Source organism: Drosophila mauritiana, chromosome 3R (genome assembly GCF_004382145.1).
Source record: "Drosophila mauritiana strain mau12 chromosome 3R, ASM438214v1, whole genome shotgun sequence".
Taxonomy (NCBI): Eukaryota; Metazoa; Arthropoda; class Insecta; order Diptera; family Drosophilidae; genus Drosophila; species Drosophila mauritiana.
This window is the reverse complement of record NC_046670.1, coordinates 6,096,712-6,115,761: the sequence shown is the minus strand read 5'-3', so window position 1 is coordinate 6,115,761 and position 19,050 is coordinate 6,096,712. Positions and strand designations below refer to the sequence as shown.

Sequence of the window (19,050 nt, the reverse complement as noted above, 5' to 3'; positions counted from 1 at the left end):
CAATAACTGGTATGAGTCTGTGTGGTGCTGGCATTACAATGGATATATTGTTGTCTTAAGAGAGTGGCAAAGAGCACACAGCTCGTTCGCTCTTATTTGCTTATTTAATTTTTGCTCGGCTCGAAGCTTATACATATAGTCGAATGCCAAGAGGAATATCATCAGTGCAAAGTCGAAAATCTGGCGGTAAACACGATCCGCGAGAAAAACATAAAAAACAAAAGCAAAACAAAAAACTGAAAACGAAAAAACAAACAAAAGTGAGCACAATATATGATAAAATCAAAGAAAGGCAAAATAACAAACGAATATATACATATAACGCATACATTGGTATATGTAGATATATAAGTACATACATCGCGCCGAAATAACTTTAGAATAAACAGAACGCCAATTGAACTGAAAACACATGTGTCAAATGCTGAAATTAAGAGAAACAAAGAAACGCTCTCTAAAAACTGTTCAACCAGTGCGAAGTTTTGAAGTTAAATTGCCATTCAGTTGTATCTCGGGATGGCAGCATATCTGTTTGTTCCATCTGCTCGATCGCAACTACATATCCATATCTGGTGGGGCATGAGCTTTGCGAGCGTTTTGCCTCATGATTATTGGCGTATCGGTAGCGGCTTGGCAAACTCGGCCAATGTTTATCGACTCGCTCTCGACCAGTTGGCCTTTTGTACGGCTTGTGCTTTTTGCCAGTGCAGCAATTTCTGAAAAATCGCATTTAATTCGTGTTTGTGTTATTTATCCCTCTCCCTCGCTCTTCTTTGGTCCGATTTTTTTTCAGTACTTCGCTATTGCCCTCGGATTTTGCCGGGTTGCTAAATATTCAAATTTTTATAGATTTTTTTTTTCCAAGATAACATTAATGGTGTTTCTTATTACCTCGCATTAAAGTTAAGTAAAAATATAAATGTTTATTTCTTGATAACGCCACTTTATAAAATACAGATTATTTCAATTCGCCTATGGTAAAACATGCGGCACTCTCATAACATTTTTTTTATTCGTAGTTGAGCAATTCATATGAAATTCATATAAGAATGTTGCACATTTCATCGAAAGTCATATTAAACTTTAAAATATGAATAATACTTGGTAGTTTTGATATATTAAAGTGGAAATGGATAACATTTTTTAATAATGAATATATACCCTTTCAAATAAATTTCATTGAAGTTTTTTTTATTTACACACCTATATTTTAATGTCATTAGCAAATGTCTTATGTTTGATTATACGCTAGATATCAACTGAGAGCTAGTATGGTAATATGAAAAGCATTTATCCATTATAGAGAAGTGCCCATTGTCATTGATCAGAACAGCCGTTTAGGTGGGGAAACACATCTTTCAGCCAGTTAAACTCGTTTCTCAGACTGCGGGGATGCAAACTGGATCTGTCCCAGATCTTTGAGGACTGAGGACACTTCACAAGTAAGCCGCTTGCTCTGTTTCACTGGCTGGTCGACTGAACTGCCGACAGTTCATAGCTGCTGATGTACTACATCAGTATCACTTATTCGGTAGATAAAGTGGGGCGGTGGCCTGGTGGTTGGGCGGTCGGTTGGCGGTGGGACTAGAAACTCTTTCGACCTTCCCACCCAACCCACTGATATCAGCGAAAACGACAACCCACAGTTTGTTTGACTGCCGAGCGGAGGAGAGACGGCTAATGAGCAAAACGGCTTTTGTTTGTCTTTTTGGCCCCAAAGTTCTCCATCGCTGCTCTTCCTCGGGCTTCCAGCTAAGCAGAGTACCTGCGTAAACCAGTTTTTGCTAATTTGACAAAACACAAAGCAAACAAAATAAAATATATAAAAAAAGCCGACATATGTAAGCTTTTTGGTGCGGGGGTCTGGGCTCAAATATGCTGTTTGTCTTTGGGCTTTTGATTCTTTTTTGAGAACGAGTCTGAGACTAAGAGCACATAATTTCACCAACAGCAAACGAAACGTGTCGTCGTGCCGCTCATTGTCTTCATTGGAGCTGAAAGTATCTGTAAGATACATTTCGCTTCGCACATAATTAAAGCTCTGCACGTGTCTACATTTGTGTGGGTGCCTACACTTGTGTGTGTGCCCCTTTGGTCCATTAATGATTCAAGTTCAAACGTCTTTAAGAATGGGAACCCCATCTTTAGTTTGCATTACATTTTTATTTAATTGTTGACTCCACTTCGCTTTTTCTGTTAGCAGCTTGCTGACGTCGTCTTACCCTTATCAGTCGTAGACTTCGGGATTTCCAAAATACCTGGGCTTCCACTGATATTACTCATTGCTCAAACACGGGTCATGAATCTTGAGTCTTTATAACTTGCCCATGGCTCATCGTGGTCACTTTCCAGAACGCAAGTGTTATTTATAAAGAAAATAATTACCCATTAAGGCATACTATGATATATATAAGGCAGCGGCAACCGTTTAATTGCATGTTGCACGAGCCAACAAATTGCTCGGCCAGTCTAACTTGGCTTATATTAAATTTCTCTAAGCCCAAAGCCACAGGCACGCGTCGAGAATTGAGGTTGGGTGATCACATACTATATTTCCCACGACCCTTGTGGCTTGTCACTCCTCTTACTCACTTTCAACTGCGGTGAGTGAAATCATATTTTACTGAGATGCGGAAGCCGGGAAATTCCTCGTTTTATGCACTGCAAACTCGTTAGAAGTTCTATTTGCATACAGTAAATAGTAATAACTATGGTTTATGCCATGCAGCAGTTTACTGATACTCTGACGTAATCGAATTCAAAACCAGTCCTACTATTTGCATAGCCCATTTAATGGCTCATTTCTGTTCTTTGTGTGTGTTTTTTTTGGCGCTAAACATCACACTAGCTGTCAACGGCCTTCAGTTTTCATTCGAATACCAGAAAATTTAGAGCACCTAAGAAGTCGTCAATTAAAACTCGAGCTTCCATCGTGTCTAAGTGTAATTTGATCGAAGCATTTCAGCAAATTCGTATAATTAAAACGACAAATTAATGGTTTTAGGTTGAATAGGTGACGAAAGTGAGTAACTTAGCTAACCCGACTGCGATTTCCAAATACGCTAACAAATTATATTTTTTGCAAATATTTAATGATGCCTAGTTTTTTTTTGTAACCACGTACACATTTGTTGTTTAATTAAACTTTATCTTTTCAAGAAGCTGTCTTCTAATTGTATAATTATAATATCATTGTGAAAACGTATAACCACAAATGAGTTCATAAAAAAAGTATAATTATACAATATAGCGTGTGCCATTTAGATCTAAGTAGCGATTTTTATATCCGCTGACTAATGAGCAGCAATTGTTAGATACACAGCCACTGAAATTATGAATGGGTTCAAAGTTTTGGAGCTCAAGAAAAGATCACTGAGTATTTGGTCATGCTCAGTGGTTTAGATGGTTTTATGTCACGAGGATGAGATCATATGTACGTATATAAAAACCATGAACAATGGCTCTGGCTGACTCTCTCCCAATCATTCTTGCCACCCGAGCTCATCGCAATTACCATAAGCCATTGTCTGCACCGGGAATCCTGATGGCTAATCACACTAAATTAAGTTGAAATGCGAATGATTCATTTGCAAACTCACATGTATTTGCCGATTTTTGGACACGCTTCACATTTTACCTGCCAAAATTCGCATTGTTTGTCACACTCGATTACCGCTGACCTTCCGACGGCGGACGTGAATTTGTATGCAAAGGGCGTGGCTCGACCCCGCCCATCAATAACACAAACTAAACGTCTCGACCTCGCTAATCCCGGTGGCACGTGCTGATTACCAGCACTCCCCAAAACCCGTCACCCGAAATCCGAAATGCGAAACCCAAGCCCAATCGCAATCCCCATCCCTGGAGCCATCGAGTTTGCTCAGCGTGTTTTAATTAGTTCGGGATGGCAAGGACTAGGTTCGCATCGCAAAACGCTTTCGGTTTGACTAATTGACCGAATTTGGGGCGCTTGTTAGGGCCACACCCCTGCCAACAGCCCCATCAATCATCGAAAAGTCGAACATTTCGACACGCCTCTGATTTATTGAAATCGTGAAACGTGCCCCTGCATTTCGAACATAGCCAAACTGTAAGCTGCAAACTGCATTTCCATGGATGTGTCATATGGATGCCTAATCCTCGGGATTAGTCACCATCATCGTGGTTGACAAGTGCCACCTCAAATGGAGCACAGTATCATTGTTTATTGATGGCAGAGATCTAATGAATGGGAAATTAGAAATGCTAAAGCTGTGTAAATGTTTTCCAACAAAGTAAACCGCATGAGGCAATACGAGATGAGCAATGTTCTTGCTCGACAGGTAAATAGGTTGGCCCCACTTGCGAATAATCCACACGAAAACCTCAAGTTAAGTAGATTTTGGGCCACCATTTTTGTTTCGGCCAAGTGACCAGATTGGACCGCATCTTGGCAAAAGTTTGTGGTCATTGGACTTTCGGTTTATGGGTCTCACACAGGAATCCACAGATACTTACTGAGTTTTGTGGGCCACCTAAATGGCTCAATCAATAAGCAGCTACAACTCCAGGATATTTCCGGTCAAGTTGGGATCTTACATTTGACCATAAATTCACGGGCCCAAATGACAGCTAAAGTTTCTGCTCAAAACGCCAATTTGCTCGCTTTTAAATTGAATCGAAGCGTCGAATTCAATTATTATTTGAAAATTTCCAGGTTTAATGGTGGAAGAGAAAGCTGGCTCCTATTTTATGGATATATTTAATATGCACTACGGCGCATTGCTATAAAGCCACTTAAAATTTAATGTATGAATCTTAGGGGCCGCAATGGCTGGGAAGGGGGAATGGGGATGTTTGCCTGAGCCTGGCATTTTCATTAAAACTTTAAGTCACTTTTGGTGCCGTTATTTGATGCTACTATTTTGCATTATTCAAGAAACTGCCGCCCTCGCCGCAGTTGGGCAAACACAAGCTTCTCAAAGAGCCCAACACTCACACACACTCAGTTACGCTCATATGGGGAGGTTGCAAATCCTTCGGATTCGTCCTTGTCCTTGGCAGTATAGTAGGTATAGTAGGCCCGACAGGCAACACAAATAGACGTGTGCCCAAATACACAAACAAATGCGTAGCAAGGCACACATGGGACCCGAAAATCGGAGACAGGAAGATGGAATCAGGATGGGATCCCTTCTACTCGGCCCGTTGAGCCACCGTTTGAACTTTGGCATTCAGAGCTGCGACGGAAAATGAGCTCGGATAACGAGGAGCGGGCTAAACAAATATATTGAGGGTCATATCCATACAAGGAGTGACAAAGGACAGGCTGCCAGGCAGTCCAATTGAAGCCGCAGTTTAGCAGCCGCACAAATGCGGAAGCGTGCAGCATCAGCAATAAGTGGTAACCAACAGTGAGTAACGGCTACAGCGGCCACCATAATGGCAATCTGTCAGCTCTGGCCAAACTAAACAATGGCCGCAACACACACACTCACACACAAACCCACTCATATGTGTGCACGCGGAATGGACAGGATAACGCATCCAGCCAGCGAGACAAATTGACAGACAATTTAGCTGTCAATTGTGCGTTGCCCGCTCGGTCGACAGTTGAACCAACATCCTGCCATTCGACGAAGGACATTATTAGGTTTGCCCCACTGTCAGACAGACAGAGGCCAGACCCACACGAATCACATAATTCCAGCTTGAAATTCATCGATGAGGCATATTCATATGCATTCATTGGCCAGAAAGGTATAAATGGAAATAGGCGCATTTTCATTTGCATGAAAGTCATATATGAATCCCAAAATGTGTGTATGCATGATTTGGTGTAAACACAGGCAATTAAAACAAATGCTTTCATGCTCTGTCTTTTCATAAAATGAATAACACGAATAAAAATCTGAAATATATAAATTAAAGGATAGGTGTACCCAAAGTTCACGTCCACAAAAAGTAGTACAAAAAACCCAGTTAGAGCACACCGGCAATCGTGAGTCTCCGTGTTGTCTTTAATCCGAGCAACAAATGCAAAGCACGCAGAATAAAAACGGCGATTTGCCGGATGACAGTTGAGCCGATCCGGCTGCAGGATGCCCAGAGTGCTTAGGGCGTTTGTCGGTGGGACAATGAATACGCCATTGTAAGTAGCTGTAAGCACAGCTGCTTACTGAGGGGCATTTATCATACGCCGCGTGGGCCAGGCGTTGACATAACAATTAAGCGAATTGGCGGTGCTTAGTGGAGGATGGCGGTGGCAGGGACAAAATACCTGGGCTGATAATCGCCATCTTCAGCTATACTTCATAACGACAGGCTGCCACTGACATTTACCATTCCTTCTCGTACGCTTTGCCGCGGCAAGGATATTTATGTTCTTGCCACTTCCTCTTGGCCAAGACATTCGGATCCCGCTGGCTGAGTGCATATAATTTCGCTGGCTTTAGCTTCGGCTTTGCCTAACTTTTGCAATTAGAACTGCAGCCAAGTAGCCAAGTAGGCAAGTGGTTGCTCACAAAGTGCCATCAACTTTGGCGGCACTTCAAGTGGTTGTGGAGCACCAGCTCTTCCAGACCACAACCACCTAGTGCTCGGCAGACTGGCACTTGTTGTGCTTTTAACATGTTGATATTGTTTTCCTGGCCACCCAAACTCCACCCATTCCTTTTGATCCCACCTCCTCGCCCTCCTGCTCCTGCCTGTAATTTTCGCAATTTTCGTTTGCGGCTCGTGCCGCTGTCACATGGCAAATCTCGAATGTCGGGCATCTGGAATGAAGTTAAGTTCCCATGAATGTGTCAGCCAGTCTGTTTTTGTTTCCCCTCGTTATTGTGCCTGTTTGTTGCCATCAGCGAGGACCAACCAGAACATACAGGACAAAGCCCAATGACAGTTGGGATACATGCTGCACTGGTCATCCTTTGTGCGCCGACGTCCCTGATGTACGTTGAAAGGCCCAGCCACCTTGATAAGCAAGTTCCGAGGCCCACCTACACCAGCCAGTCCACTCAAATCCCTTGACTCGGGCCGAAGGTGGAGCCAATTGACATTTCTCAATGCAACTGATCACTGAAATGTGGCTTACAGTACGTATCCTCCTTCATCTCTGCCAGATGTTTTATAGAAAAATATTGCAATGTACTGCCTACATTTCGACCCGGAATGAGCAACAAAGACCTGACAGAAATGGGGAAAAAACATTTTCCACTTGCATTGTTTTCCACTGGTGGTTGATGATGCCCCACTTTGCTCTGTGTGTGTGTCTGTGTGTGAGTGTGCGTGCCGCATAAATTTCATTTTGAACAATAATAAGAAAAGTTGGCTGTCGTTGGTCTGCAGGGCAGGCTTCCAGTCAGATCAAAATCACAAACGGCAACAATGGTGGTGTTTTTTGTGTGAGCATTAAATAACAAAAACACCGAAACAAAAGTTCGGTGAGGAAGACAAAAAACGGAGAGCGAAAAAAGCGGGCGACAGCGTGCCAGGGCCATGTTACGTATACGCACCATTGAGCGGCCAAATCGCATTACGCATTCGCCATGTGGTCGGTGCAACCTTAATTACAATCCCCCTTGCATTCGCCCAGCAGGAGTGACCCACATTGATCTCACATCGACCGGAACATCACAATTATGCAGTATGCTCCGAATTGGATTGCTTTCATGTGGATGCCACCACCTGACGGCATTTGCATTCTGTTGCCGTTGCATCTACGTGCCTCGCCGTGATGTGTGACACTTTGACACTTGAATAGAGCTAGGGATACGCCCAGGATAACTCTGTCTTCGCCTCTGTGGCGACGTCATGCTCTAAGCCAATTAGGTGGAACAAAGGCAACCACATCTAACGCCATCGCCACGTGTTGCTCTGGCATAAACAATTTATGAGCGAATTCTTTCGAAGAAAATACCATCAGGGCAAACCGCAAACACTCGGTACGCACAAAAAGTATTAAAAAACTTAATAATCATTATATTTGGAGAGGGGGATTTACTCACAGTTTTTTGCTGATCATTAGCAACGGCGTCATGATGAGCGTACCAAGAAAAAAGCCAAGCCGTTTATTGCGTATTTTTAGGTCAGAGCAAACAGTGGTTTCAATATGGCACGAGGCCGGAGTCCCGAGTGAAGCATCTTCTTACCTCGCTGCATGTTTTCCCCACTGTGTTTGCCTTTAATCGCATCTGCAATGAGTTTTCCGACTTTGATGAGTTTGTGCTTGCTCGCCCGGGGCCAGCAACCGAATTTCCATATCAATTAGCAGCCCTGGCTCCGATCGAACATTTCCGGATGTTTGCGCAGCCCCACCGCTAAAGTATACCCTATCTATATCTGTATTTGAATAAATAAAAAACTAATGAAATCCGATTTTCCGTGCCACTTTATGGCTTTGCCCGCTATCCAGTTACTGGCCAGCAAAACAAAGTATCTAAAGGCGGAGGCCACGGAACATGTTGCTTCTACGACACTGGGCAGTAAAGCTCTGGACTTTTCCCTGTCCAAGGAAATTGATTTTTTCATAGAGATTGCTTATCAATAAATTACGTTTGCAAGTCCATAAAAATTCATTTTTTTTGTTTAATGCCGAAAATGTTTTAAACGTGAGCCTAATAAGAAGTATTCGGGAAATTTGTATGCAAGCATCTATGAATATCTATATATCACAGTCAAGATAGATATTTTCTGGATAAATTTTCTTTTTTAGTCAATTTACTTTGTAACTAAACATTTTTAAATATTTAGATAAAAAATGTTGATATCTTTAAATAAATGGGATGTTCTAAAACAAATCTTCTGCCGCCTAAAAAATCTTTTGAAATATTTTCGTTCGTGAACTCTCTCTGCTGTTGGCCAGTGTAATCGACCTCGTTGGCAGCTTGTTGGCGACAGGAGCAGGAGGTGCGCCACACTCGGCTGCCCACATCATCTTTTCGGGGCCACAATGGGCGCACTTACGGGCAGCGGCTCCGTGTTCCCCGTGTTCCGGCCCAGGTCACAGTTCGTCCGGGTTCAGCTGGGCTCCGTGTACCTGAAGGTGGCAGTAGGTTAAATTGCATTCGCCCCGTTGCCGATAACTTTCTAATGAGTGGTAATCGACGTTCGGCTTTATGTGTGTCCCGGCCTGGTGGATACGGGGCGTATGTGGTACGAGGTTTGCCGCTGGTGTCGATGTGGATGGCAGAATTCGGAGAGGGTCCTTTTTGTGGCAACATGCTCTTGAAATTTAATTTGCCTTTGTGAAGCGCCACAAATGGTCGCTGCAGTGCCACCGACTGTGCGCTGAGGTGAGCGCTGCAAGGACTTTGCATATAATTATGAAAATTGTCAGTGGACAGCAATCGTGCTATGAATAATGCACCATTTGGCTCTGGCTTAATTAAAAGCGTCATATTTCATATGGCTAATGGTCGAGCTGTTTTTCTGACCTGTCAGGGGATTTTCTTTACCCGAATTTTGATGGGTTATTCCACTTTTTATCACATCAACTAAATCCAATTAGGCAGGGCTGCCAGTTATTCACTTAACCATGCTAAAAATATACCTTATGCAAACTGGTAGCCAACATATGGCCCAGCAAATTGGATTACTGAGGGCTAAAAAAAACTAAAATAATACAAAAGTCGAAAAGCTGTCAGTGCCCGAAAATTGCGGTCATTGGGAAAAAAAAAACATCCAAACGAAGAATATTTCACAGAAAACCAATTAAGTGCGAATTTTTTGGTATCGTTCCGACTGTCAGTGATAATATTAAAATTGAATATTTAATAGGAATTCTATGGACAGTAAAGAGGAAAGCAGCATGTGTGTTTGGTGCTTTTATTTTCCAGCTTATTCATATTTATGATGCGGCGCCTGCCGCTTGGGTTTTCCCCCTTTTTGCCAGCTTGTTTTCCATGCTCATTTATACATCGGCCACTTGTGGCACGCTCGAATTGCCGTTGTTGTAGCAACAAATGGGGTTGGCTATTCGCCAACAAACTTACAATTTCCGTTGGCTATTCACAAATTTGGGAATCGAGTTTGAGTGCTTGCTGCTTCAGGTTCTTATGTTCTTGCCGTTCGTGTTCTGACCCAATATTTTCAGCTTCAATAAACCGGTTTACTTGTGTGGCTCAGCACCCCGTTGTCCAGGATTTCGATAAAAGTGCTGCTGTGTGTGTGAGTTGAGGATATGCACAATGTATATGGAATTGCAACGTGCAATCTGTTAGCATACTTTTATGGGCAACAACTGCTGCCGGAAGAAGGAAATGCATTTTGCCAAATTTATTTCGGTTTATTCGCCCCCACTTCTTTCCTTCTGATTCACAACAAATTTGAATTTAGCAATCACCGCAAAAATGTTGGGCAAAATATGCAAACAGTTTGGTAATTATTACGTGCAAATTAAATTAGTAAACTCGTCAGTCAAGGAATTTTCAATTACACACCAAAAACTTAGAAATATGATTGTCATGCGGAATGTTCAGGTTCGCGTGATTTATGATCTAACATAGTATATAAATCATCCGAAGTTCCACGCCCTTCTTTTCCCTCCAACATCCACTAGATGAATTCCTACGGTTTCAGGTTTTCTCCCTAGCTGGTAAGCCAATGCTTTTTCTTCTCTAATTGGTTGTCTTGTTAGCGAAATTTCGAAAGACAGTTAGAAATTTTCTATTTAATAAGGAAACGGAAACCACTAGATAACAACCAAAAGGGAAATTGGAATGAACAAAATGTATAGGAGAGATTCATAAGCCAATGATAACAAAACGAATACATTTAATACTAACAGGTCAACAACTAAAATGTGTACCAATGATTCAAATGCTTTTCAAACAAAGTGTTCTGAAAATAGCACAGCTGTCAGGGAAATTATGGTGAAATGACGTACTTTTCCTAAGAATTCTCAATAAATGTATTGTCATTATATCTATGACGTAGAAACTCGGTGATATCTTGTTTGTCAAATTGAAGGCATTTTCTTATCGCGACTGCGAAAATGAGACATCAAAATTTCAAAACATCTGTTCAGTATTCTCTCACCTATATCAGAGCAGATTTGGGCATTTGCTGCAGTCTGATTTCAACTTTCAAAGTGTAAGAACATAATCGGAAGTATTGAAATTAGAATTCGTTTCGATTAAGGAGTCGGTTAGTTCGAGCAACAGAAATAGCACAGAAATAGTGGGCTTTGGGATATTAAAAGGCTAAAGGCGGCCAGAGTGCTTGGCCATTGTGTGCGGTGTCGAACAAGTTTTTCCGCTTGGAAACGCTCGGCGAACAGGACCTCATTGGGTTACGACTGGCAGCTTCCAAAGTGGCCGGGAAAAAATAAAATAGTTATAAAAAGAAATAAAATAAAATAAAGAATGAGGATGGCGAGTGGGGGTGGCAAGTAAAAAGCAAAACAGAAAGCCAACGAAAGTAATTCAAAAGTTTGCCACAGAGCAGAACGGGCGGCAAAAGCCAAGAAAAATTGAACTCAACTTGATGTCTAATTTAAAACAAACCCCAAAACCAAGCCGGGGCAAACCGAGCCAAGCCAGATCCTGATCCCGATGCCAGAAGCCAGAAGCCAAAACGAAACCGCAACAAAATTTACAACTTCAAAACTTTGCCAACGGCGGCTGCCCTGCCTGATGTGTGTTTGAGTTTTGAGTTTCGGGGGAATGTTATTTGTGTTTTTTTTTGTATGGTTGAGGGGGGGAGGGGGGTCAGGGCCAAGTACATAATTGAGATTGAACTGCAGGAACAAAGTTGAACTAATGCACAATCTTTGCTGGCTGCCAATTGCAGACCCGCCAGCCAACCGAAGGAGATGAATCGAACTTCGCTGTCCAGTGGAAGCACCAGCCGCAGACTTCCGGCTCTCTTGTTTGTCCTGCTGCTCTGCCTGGTGGCCAGAACCAACGGTCGTCCTTCGACAGAGGACGAGAGCGACTTGGCCATCATTCCGCCGGATGCCGACAATGTGGAGGTTTGTGTTCGGGTCGAGCGTGAAATCCAATCCGGCGTTGCTAACAATCTCCCTTTTGGCAGATCCATAAGGTTAAAATAGTGAACGGTGTCATGCAGGAGGATCATCCGGTTATCATGTACAAGGAGGACTTCGTCAGCGAGGATTATGGTGAGAACAACAAGACACAGAACGTCATTGAAATCTCACATGCTCTGACCATTTACTATGTATTTGTTTGATATGTACTATCCTTTCGTATAGATCCAACAAAAAGCGAAACCAATCCTAGTCACCACAAGAAGCATAAGCGGACGCGGCTCCATCATGCGAAGCAAGTAACAGATACACAAAAGAAGGAGGACCAGATACTGTTCGATATACTGCCTGACAAGCCTATCGTCCTGGAAGAGGACCTCAAGGCTCTCCCGCACAGCAAAGTTGAGGCTGCCCAACTGGCGGAACCCATCAAGGAAGAGTGGCTGGCCAAGCATCCCAAGAAGTACCACAGTCGCCAGCGACGACAGGCCCATGGAAGCTATGAGAAAGTCCTGCAGTACTACTATGGCACTCCGGAAATAAAATTTGTGTCCCCCTTAACCTACACGCAGTAAGAAGAATGCACATTCAGTGGCATGGATGAGCACTTACATGGTTATTTTCTCAACCTTTTCAGTTTTCGCATTTCAGTGAAGGGTAAGAAACCTCATCTGGTGGGGCCTCCGAATCGTAGGAATCAGGGCCAAGAGAATATCCCAACACCAGACTCAGTCGGTTCTAGAGGAGAATTTGATTTAGAACACAATTCAAATCAAGCGGATGCGGATTTCTCGATCTACAACCGTTCGTCTACTACTACTCCCGGGCCAGTCTTTCAAGTCAATGATAGCGACTTTGGTAAGTTGAGAAATACCCTTTAATTCCTTTAAATTTGGATCAGTTGAAGACATGGCTTTTCGTGTATGTTATAGTTTTAAAAATGACTGAACTCTTTCGAAACGTGATTAACATAGGTCTTTGCCATCTAACCGCCTCTCAATTTGCTGTCTCCGACTATCGCTTTGTCTTTCCAATAGACCTGACCTTTTACCAACTTTTCTAAATAGTGACCTCGGCACCATCGGCACCATCGGCACCATCGTGGCGTCCGCCGAACGGCCTCCTCCGGCCGCCGCCCACCCGGGCCCCCGTTGTGGGACTGCCCACCCTGCGGCCCAATCAAAGGCCGCTCCCACAGACAGCTGGGGTCGATAGTGAGCCCAAGGTCAGCAGGTGTGTGTGGGCGATCGTCAACTGCTGCACGGGCGAGAGCAAGAAGGTGCGGTACAACTGCTTCGAGGAGTTCGGATGCCATGGAGCCTTCTGGGACATCAATCCGTGTGCCGATGAGGGCGTGAAGCAAGGTGCGCTCACCAAGGTCCTGGACGCCTTCCAAAACCAATAAGCACTGAATTGATCCACTGACTTGGTCAGATTGTCTCAAACGCAAGCTTAATTTATTTTAAACATAGATTAAGTTACAGCTTTTGTAAATATACACCTTTCGGCTTAGCATTTTCATAACAATATTTCGAATTTTAAAGCATAACAGTATCACTAAAAGGCTGTCGTGAATAATTAAACTTTAATATTGAAGAGTACACCAATGCTGAATAACTATGCTAATCAAATGCGTTGCTCGTTTGGATACTTTAAATGTTGATGCAATGTGGAGATTTCTAAGGGTGCGTAGATATGGTAATGGGTATCTCACAGTCGGAACACTCGACTGTACCATCCTTTTATGTTTTTTCTTCTTTTATTTTTATTTAAGCTTCCATAACCCGGTGAAGGACACAACTAACAGAGGGTTTGGTTTCCAATTGCCACACACATCTATTTTTTCAGCTGTGCTGTCAATTATCGCATCCACTTCGTTACATCCAAAAACCAAATTAAAATTTATCCATTTACTCTTACGACTTGAATATGTTTGTTTAATTGGTTGCCAATCGAGTGTCCAGACATGTAATCCGCTCCCAATTCAATTGCAATTACACAATCCCTTCAGCCATATCAATTAACCAGCTGCCAGGAGTCCATTGGCCATTGATGCCATATCTTTTAATTGGCCGTCTATATCGTGCCGCAGAACACAATTTACACCTGCAAATCCAATTGCAGCTGGATTGTTTTGGAAACACACTAAAGGATATAATTATGTATCTTGTTCCTTCATAATTGGCACATGCATGCACACGTACACAGAACCAAATGATTTGGTGTTTTACTAAGCGTAATTAACTTTTCAAAGAGATATATGTACTCTATATATTTACGTTGTACTTTGGTAACATCAAATGTCTTGAATAATCAGATTAATAAAATTAATACGACAACGCAAGAGACCCTTACTAATTCGCAATAAAACCACAATTGTTATAATAAATACTCAATCATGTATTGCGGTGTATGTGCTCCAGCTGCTGTTGTTCATTAAAGCCCAAACTCAAGAGCGTTGTTTCATTAATGGAGCTCACAAACAGAGGCTCCCAATTGGCGAGAGTGCACACAAACATAGTCATACACCATCGAGCACCCACCAACTTGCACCTTAGCCCATGGTTTACACGCTGATGCCTCTTAATTGCAGCTGAACTCGTGCCCCTAGTCGGATTCTCACCGCCCGTGCCTGCTCCATCCATGCCAGGCCGTCGTCCGTCCTCCAGGAAAGGTAAGGCTGGCAAACCAAACCGCAAAACCCACGTCCGCCATTCACAGACCGACATTCGAATCCCGCTTCCCTTGCAGATGCCTTCCAGTTTCCCAAGGACATCGGCTACCAGGAAAACAGCAAGTGCCAGCGCGCATCGAAGATCTGCTGCTCCCAGAGAAATATTGAATCCCTGTTCGAATGTTTCCACCACCACGGCTGCACCGAGAACCTCGCGAACATTATCTCCACCTGCTCCTAGGAAACGGGGATGTCAATGGTCCACATGTGTCCACATATGCATTGCAAATTTGCCTGCTGCACGAGCCTCGCGTTTCGATAGCCCCATTTGCAACCTTTAGGATTCCCGGATTAGTCTTGGAACTTGCTTATTAAATAATAAATAACTTCTAGTCGGCTTTGCCAGTGGGGCTGGCCCAAATTATTAAAGAATATTCTGTATTGAACTAACCAAATTCGTGATTTTTATTTATGAAAATATATATGTATATAAAAATATATACACAGACATTTCCAATTAAAGCATTTGAGGCAACCAATTAAAGTTAATTATTTTTCTCATGCCTTTTTGTCTTTCAAAAGGGGGAGGAGGAATGACTTATTTTTCATATTTTTTCCAATTGACTTAAATGTTATATTTCCTTACACTTCATTGAACATAAAGTGCATAAATTTAGTATTAATTGTTTACTAGTTCGTAAGCAATTGCATTTCTAGAAACTAATTTCCGTGCAATTGATGGTCGCAATTGAAGGTTTTCCCCACCCATCATTTATTTCTTTTCCATCGCCAGCGAAAGTCCTTTTCCCCAACACCTCTTGAGAAAAGGTCCTAGATAACGGTACAAAGCAGGACAGCGACAGCTTGACAACAAATCTCCGCTGAGTTAATTTGCCAGCCTAATGTCATTTCCCGTGGTATTCAGGGACCCAATCGCAGGACGTAAGGCGATTAAGCAGTGCCACGCCCAACGCCCCCTTCTCGAATTGTGTTCAGCTGAATGGATCCGTTTCCTAAGTATTTTGTTGAGGGCATCCATGATGGGCTTACGTTTGGCAGGAATTAAGTCCACAACACTTGGACGCTGCTAGTCTAAACCTTTTTTGCAGGAAAATACTGAACTTATTTATATGATTGGCTGAAGAAAATAGATATCTTTGTTCTTTTAAAATATTATAGTTTCCCCTCTTTTGATTCAAAACTTAAAATTGCAACATAATGATGCTTTCTAGATACTTTATAAGTTAAGTAAACCGTTGAGAGATCCTAAAACTCTTTGAGTAGAGTTGCTAACCATTTTATAAAAAACATAGCTTTAAGCAACAATAATAATCTCAAAGTCCAAATATAGTGCATTTCAAAGTGCTTGCCGGTTTTTCTCAGTGCATGGACTACTTACCGCTTCCGCTGTCGTAGGATCTGGTGGTGGAGCCACTGGTATTAGAGCGCTTTATCTCGCGTCGCCCCATTTTGCTTGCGGTCGGCTGCAGGTACTCCGGGTTCTGAGGCTGGTGTGTCTGGTGATTGGGCGGCTGTTGATCGGGATCCCTGGACACGTGGCACGTGGCAAGGAGCGCGCAGGCCGTGGAGGCAGCCGCTTTGGCAACAGCCGAGCTGTACTGACCACCGACTGTGGTGCAGGGGGTCTGCTGCTGCTGCTGCTGGTGCTGGTGCTGGTAGTGGTGTTGCTGCAAGTTCAGGGACGGCGTGGAGACTGCGGTGCGTCCGCTGTGGTGCAACGACGCCTGTACAGGAGCGGTGGGCGGGAACTCAAAGTAGTTGGCCTGCAAATGATTGGCCAGCAAATTGATGGCCGGTTTGGTGGCCAAGCCGCTTGAGTTTTCCGCGTGGCTGGTGTGACTGGAGCTGCTGCTGCGCCTGTGCTGGTGGTTCTGGTACTGCGGATGGTGCGGCAGTGGGTGGTGGTGTGGATGCGGATGCGGATGCTGGGAATTGGAATTGGTATGGGGCGGAGTGCTGCTGCTGCCGGCGGGATTGACTTGGTGCGGCGTGGGCGGCGGCGGGGGACAGGCGTTGTTGATGCTGCTGCTGCTGGCGGAGGATGATTTGCGCAGTGATGATGGTCTCAACCCTTTGACAGGGTACAATGGGTACTATCGTCCGGCAACGCGTACCCAATCGCGGTGGTCACTGTTGTACCAAATACCTGGAAAATATCAAAATATTTGCTACAATTATTCTGTATGTTGAGTTTTGATTGCTGAAACATATGGCTATTGCAAAAGTAAATCACAACGATAGCCCATCGCATCCAGTATAATAATCAAAGTTTATCAATTACATTTTATATAAATGTGGATTAGGATTTTTTCTTTAATGAAACTAACACTACTGATTTCTGGTAAGCAATATCTCCTTCAATTTCAGATAGAGCAATATATGACAACCACCAAAAAGATGTGCTGAACTGTGCTATGTAATCGCTATTGTGTCCCATCGATAAGCGGACATTAACTGCATGCATGTGTAGCGGGATTTGGGGCAAAGTGCACTTAAAGCCAATTCCAGTGTCGACGCGTGTCCTGCATGACAACGCAGATTGCTCATACGCCCCGTTAATGTCTGCCATTAGCAACGCCATTTGAGACAGCTCGGCCATCGTCGCACAGTGGTTCCCATTGTATGAGGAAAGCGTCCAAAAATACTTCTAGCTGAGGTAAACACTCGAAACTTAGCAAAACATTTTTTTTATATATAAGAATTATATATAAGAATTTTAATAATATAAGAATCAGCCGGATCGGACCACTATATCATATAGCTGACAGCTATGACAGCTATATGAACGATCAGTTTGAAATTAAGTGTTAGTATAGAAAAGTTTTCGTTGCAAAATAATTGAAAACGACAATTATTTTGCAACGAAAACTTGAAATTCTACATAAGAAATTAGTATATATATCCAGGGCGAGCTTAGCGAAAATTGTATGCTATATCATATAGCTGCTATAGGAACAATCAGTCGAAAATCGTGATTTTGTTTGAAAAATCATTTTGTTGCAAACAATATTGGATGAAAAATTTTCATTCATTTATAACAACAACCATAATTTTTTAGTTATATATAGTTATAGTTATATACATTGATAAACTTATATTTAATTATTCAAATTAAAAAAAAAATAAATATTTTACATTTAAATGTGCTAATTTACGCACAACACAGAACGTCGTACATATAATTTTTAATTTTAATTTTTTTTAACCAATAACCAAATACCATTATTTATTATACGAATGCCTTCAATTTCAGAGTAATGCCGATTTATAAGGTTTATTATTGACTTTATGGAAAGCTTTACTTGCAAGTTGCTCACGCTGCAATAATAGATTGATATCATGCTGTCTCTTTCGATGCTATTCTTGAAGCGGACAGTTAGAGCAAAACAAAAACATGAATAAATTCGAATAGCTAGACCAATTATGAGAGTAATGAAACATTTAAAGTCAAAATTTTGACTTTGATTTATTTATTTTTGGCCTATGGGGGAACCACTGTGCGTCGGCGTCAATTTTGCCAAATATTTGGCACATGAAATCATTTGCGCTAATAAAATTTTACGCCCCTTGGGCGGTCGGTCCATTGATTTCCTGTAAAACGCCAGCCCACAAAAACTGACCACACACTCCCCGTTGGGCGCCACATACCCGGCCACCACAAAAACAACCGCACGGTAATCGCCTCTAATGGCCGGGCATTAAGATTCACAGAGAAAGGCCCTTAATATCTATGTTTGGGCGGCAAGTGCCCAGGATTAGTCGATGTTTGCCAATCAAAATTGATTAAGTCGCGACGACAATTGAAAATTTAATGAAGCGAAGTCATGAAAGAGCCCTTCTAGTTGCAAGAAAAACTAATTAGGTCCGGGTAGTATGGGGAAATACATTTGTTTACCCAGTCGGAAACTGATTTGCTCCCTTAAGGGCTCACTTTACTTTTCCTCGCAACTCAAACTCGACAAATCATCGAACAGGCAATGCAATAAGTCCCAGACATCGGCAACAGAATCAGTGCATATTGAATTAGATGCAGCAATTGAGGGGGCATCCACATCGTTGCCTGGCGACAGTTCAACAGGTTGCGCCAGGTTGAGCCAAGTTGCCGATGGTAAAATCAATTGATTAACTGGAAGCGCATCAAATCGAGTCAGCGACAATACGTGTGGGCCAGGCAAATAGAATTGCAGCTGCATCGGTGCGATGCACTATTGAATTATGGCCAGCCAGTCAGGCAGCCTGCAAGTCCCAGGTGGCAAATCAGCACTCGCAAATAAGGCAGATGCTCGCTCAAAGACAACTCGATCCGACCCGAGCCAAATGCAATTTAAGTTAATGGGATTCTCGGAAAAGGAGTCCGTCCTCCTCCTGGTCAGCACCAGCTGGCGTT

General features: G+C 42.8%; 2 protein-coding genes across 3 annotated transcripts in view; one reads left to right on the top strand and one right to left on the bottom strand.

Moving 5' to 3' along the window:
* The window catches only part of LOC117145172 (angiomotin), a 34,263-nt gene that overhangs the window by 5,290 nt on the left and 9,923 nt on the right, over positions 1-19,050 (bottom strand). Inside the window, exon 2 of the mRNA XM_033310721.1 lies at positions 16,042-16,756. Coding sequence (XP_033166612.1) covers positions 16,042-16,756 — 715 coding nt within the window. The remainder of the gene's footprint in view (positions 1-16,041; positions 16,757-19,050) is intronic.
* LOC117142999 lies at positions 166-15,097 on the top strand. 2 transcript variants are annotated; one of them, XM_033307357.1, is made up of 8 exons: positions 166-260; positions 11,770-11,950; positions 12,013-12,100; positions 12,194-12,539; positions 12,606-12,826; positions 13,036-13,332; positions 14,562-14,642; positions 14,720-15,097. In XM_033307357.1, exons 2-8 carry the CDS (start codon positions 11,792-11,794, stop codon positions 14,881-14,883), a joined length of 1,356 nt encoding a protein of 451 aa, XP_033163248.1. In that variant the 5' UTR covers positions 166-260; positions 11,770-11,791; the 3' UTR covers positions 14,884-15,097. The 2 variants fall into 2 exon arrangements, with proteins under 2 accessions (XP_033163248.1, XP_033163249.1); XM_033307358.1 differs by lacking the exon at positions 13,036-13,332.

Coding starts and splice junctions, on each gene's coding strand:
- LOC117142999 (XM_033307357.1), top strand. CDS start 11,792: ATGAATCGAACTTCGCTGTCCAGTGGAAGCACCAGCCGCAGACTTCCG. Junction 12,101..12,193: donor CTTCGTCAGCGAGGATTATG/GTGAGAACAACA, acceptor CCTTTCGTATAG/ATCCAACAAAAAGCGAAACC. Junction 14,643..14,719: donor TCGTCCGTCCTCCAGGAAAG/GTAAGGCTGGCA, acceptor CTTCCCTTGCAG/ATGCCTTCCAGTTTCCCAAG.